Below are 3,913 nucleotides of genomic sequence, written 5' to 3'. Positions count from 1 at the left end.
TCATCATGACAACGCTCCGTGTCACACATTGCTTCTGGTATATGGCGAGTTCCATCAAATAAAAACATTATGGTGTATCCTCATCCACCTTAGTCACCAGATCTGGCACCGTGCGACTTCTGGCTCTTCCCCAAAGTCAAAATGATTCAGGACATTGAGGCAGCCACGACAGCACAACTAAAGACACTCACAAAAGAGGACTTCCAGAATTGCTTCAGAAAGCGGCAAGAATGATGGGATAAGTGTGTTCGAAGCAAGGGTGAGTATTTTGAGGAGGATTAATGGCAATGTGTCTTTTACTGTAATAAATGTAATAAATTTTTTTAAAACATTCACCATATTCTTTGATCACAACTTGTACTTTCCTCAATGCTTCTCCTGGATGAAACTGTATACTTGAATATTGCTAAGAGAGTAGGTTTTAAATGTTCTCACCACAAAAAGAAATGATAATTATGTGGTAGGATGGAGCTTCAACTATGCTATGGTGATAATCATTTTGCAATATACAAGTGTATCAAATTAACACATTGTACACCATAATCTTACACAATATTATGTACAATTATATCTCAAAAAAGCTGGAAAAATTGATCAAATACTGGAAATCAAATACTGGCTGCATCAATCCAATTTCTGTTGCCATGGTTACATTGCCTCTTACTTTTCTCTGTCATTTCCATGTCTGTTTATCTTCTATAAGCATACATGTAATTATATTAGGGACCTATGCAGATAATCTGGGACAGCTCCTCCTCTGCAGAGACCCTAATTATTTTTTTATTTTATTTTTATAGCTGAGCCATCCTGCTACCTGTTGGCAGCTCAGCCCAGGCCGGGACTCAAACCGCTCTTGCTCAGAACTCGCACTCTTGAGCGAGCTCTTAACCAACTGAGCCACTCGGCCAGCCCATCAGAGACCCTAATTCTAAGTGAGTAAAATTCACCTTTTTATCACATAGTAAGTTAGGGGACATAGGATATAGACATATCATTTTGAGGGCCATTATTGAGCCACTACAGATATATCTTTGGTTGGCCATGGAAAATTCTATATAAGTATTCAAATCAAAGAAGGACAGTCAGAATTACATCTCTGGGAATCATGTGATTTTGACATCTTCATCTGCTGCCACCCTCTGGTGACTCTGAAGAGAATCACTTCTAGGACAAGACAACAGATGGAGGATTGAATGAATCCTTCCTCTCCCCTGTCCCTATGCATTTCCTACCTCTAAAGTCCTTGTAATGAAAGCTAACTCTCTTTATTGTTTGGACGCATTAGAGTTAGAGATTCTTTTCTTTTGAGGACTGAAGGCTTCCTCACTGTTGAAATTCAAATACTTCACAGTACTCTCAAACCACTGAGATTATCTGATTATGCAAATTTCATAGATAATGAAACTGAATATGGCAGATGCTAATGTTCCTCTGAAAAAATGTGGTTTACCGGTGAACAATCATATTCATTACTAAATAGGTATGTGAAAGGTCAGTTCCCTTACTCCAATATAGGCCTAATGTCAGGGAGCAATTGATATGACCCTACCATGGGATCAGGTAGAAGCGTGTCTCTAGGTATGACCACAGTCTTACTTCAATACTTTTCCTGTCCCATCCATCTTTTGAAACTTTTGTTTTTCTGAGATTGATAAAAAAAACAAGCAAACAAAAAAAACACTAAAACTACAACTAGAACCCTTCCAAAGGCTCTGTTTCTACAGAACCTGAGCAAAGAAATTAAGTTTAGAAAACTTAAGTCAAGTGTCAAACATCATAGAGCTAGACAAAAAATAAAGTCAGGTTAAAATGAACTTGGCCATTATGTTGTCTAGGCGTTTTAGAAAAATTTGGTGATGGAAGAATCAAGTATCATGGCTCACCCAGTATTCCTAACACTTTGCCATATTCTAGAAACCATAGCCCAGAGTAAATGGCATAAAATCAGAAAAGAAGGTATTCTACCAATTAGTTTTCTTAAGGCATGTTTCATGTCCCTTTTCCTCAGGCTGTAGATAAAGGGGTTCATCATTTGAGAAATCACAATATACATCGCTGAAGCCACTGCAGTCTTCCTGGAAGAGTCAGTAATTGTAGATGTAATTTACACCCCCCAAGTGGTCCCATAGAACAAGGAGACAACTGACAGGTGAGACCCATACATGGAAAAAGCTTTGAGCTTTCCCCCTGCTGATGGCATTCTCAAAATGGAGGATACAATTTGAGTATAAGAGAAAATAATTCCACACAGAGGAATACCACCACCAAAGAGGCTAGCCACAAAATATATCAGGAAGTTATTGATGAAGATATCAGAACAAGTGAGCTTGATGACCTGAGCAAGTTCACAGAAGTGGGGGATTTCCAGGACTCCACAGAAGGACAGCTGCAGCACTATCAGACTGTGCTTTAGGGCAACCACAATGCTCAGGAGCAGGGAGAGGAGAATCAGCAGAACACAGAGGCAGGAGCTCATGATGACCGTGTATATCAAAGGGTGACAAATGGCCATATAGCAGTCATAGGCCATTGATGTAAGGAGAAAATTCTCAAATCCACCCCAAACCAGCGCAAAGCCAATCTGGGTGAGGCAGCCCATAAAAGTGATGCTCTGATTCTGTGTTTGGATATTCACTAGCATCTTTGGGGTGGTGGTTGTGCTTAAACAGATGTCATTCAAGGACAGGTTGGAAAGGAAGAAGTACATGGGCATGTGGAGGTGGGAGTCTGAGCTGATGGCCAGGATGATGAGCAGGTTCCCCAGCACAGTGATCAGGTACATGGACTGTTGCCTTACAGCCTTATCCTCAACTGCCCCACACACACACACCAGCCCTTGACCTTGAACAAGGTCACGAGGGAGTGTCTCGGAAAACTGAGACCCGGTGGAATGATATTGGTAAAGCTTCCTCAAGGGAGTGTCCCCAAACTCTGGGATCCGGCAGAATGATGTCGGTTATCTCCCTTAGTTCATGGCTACAGCTGCAGCTGCACCATCCTGGGGGTTGTGTGTGTAGGAGTACAAAGACACATACTTTGGAGTACAATGGATCTGGTTGATGGAAACTGGCCTTAAGGCACTTATCACACAGACTTAGAAAAAATAAAAAGTTTTACTCCTTCGAAGTTTCTTAATGAAAGCTTCACGTTGGTCCAATTAGGTGCTCAGTTCCAGAGAGAGAACTGCAGCCTCCTGGCCTTGTGTCATAAATCTATCTTTGTCTCTTTGTCTCTTGTACTTCTTTCACCCTGCTCAGTCCCCTTTCACTCATCACTGCCTGTGCTGCGCAAGATGTGGCAACGGACAGAAACAGGCAGAAGAGGAGGGGCTGTAGTTCTGGATCATCTGTCAATCTCAGAAGTAGGGATTCTGAAACATCTGTTTGGTTTGTAGGTTCCGTGTTGTTGATGAATCTGGTGGAAAAGATGGGGTGAAAATAAGATAAAATGAGTGGTCCCCAGGCATGTAGCAGCAGCATCAAACGGGAACTTGACGCAAATGTAAACTCTTCATACCACTTCAGACTTACGGCTGATACACTCTGAGGGCGACACCAGCAATCTATGTTTATCAAGCCTTCTAGATGAATTTCATATATGCTAAAGTTTCAGAAACTGTGTTTAAATAAAAAGAAAAATACCTCTATGTATGTTGTGAACCCTAGAGAATATTCAAATCTTTGCCTCTGCTAATTTGTCCTGCCATCATCACCTCTCACTCTTTCTCTTCCCTCTACTCCCTTTACTGGTTATAATATTTATTTATTTTTTTAAAGATGTTTATTGGGGAATTGGGGGATGGGAACAGTGCTGGGGAATTGGGGGAAGGGGAACAGACAAGTTGCTGTTGTTTTGTTCTTCAGTCTAGCTGTGGAGGACGTTGCTTCACTGGCCCAAGTTGGCACCATCATTG

At 41.3% G+C, this 3,913-nt stretch overlaps 1 protein-coding gene across 1 annotated transcript; it reads right to left on the bottom strand.

Moving 5' to 3' along the window:
* Positions 1-1,879: 1,879 nt before the first annotated feature.
* On the bottom strand, positions 1,880-3,479 carry LOC109376477 (olfactory receptor 7G2-like). The gene is given in 2 exon segments (XM_019632403.1): positions 1,880-2,785; positions 3,303-3,479. Coding segments are annotated over 2 exon segments (1,083 nt in total).
* Positions 3,480-3,913: the final 434 nt, after the last annotated feature.

Source organism: Hipposideros armiger, unplaced genomic scaffold, assembly GCF_001890085.2.
Source record: "Hipposideros armiger isolate ML-2016 unplaced genomic scaffold, ASM189008v1 scaffold_1138, whole genome shotgun sequence".
Lineage (NCBI taxonomy): Eukaryota > Metazoa > Chordata > Mammalia > Chiroptera > Hipposideridae > Hipposideros > Hipposideros armiger.
This window is presented reverse-complemented; position numbering and strand designations above follow the sequence as displayed.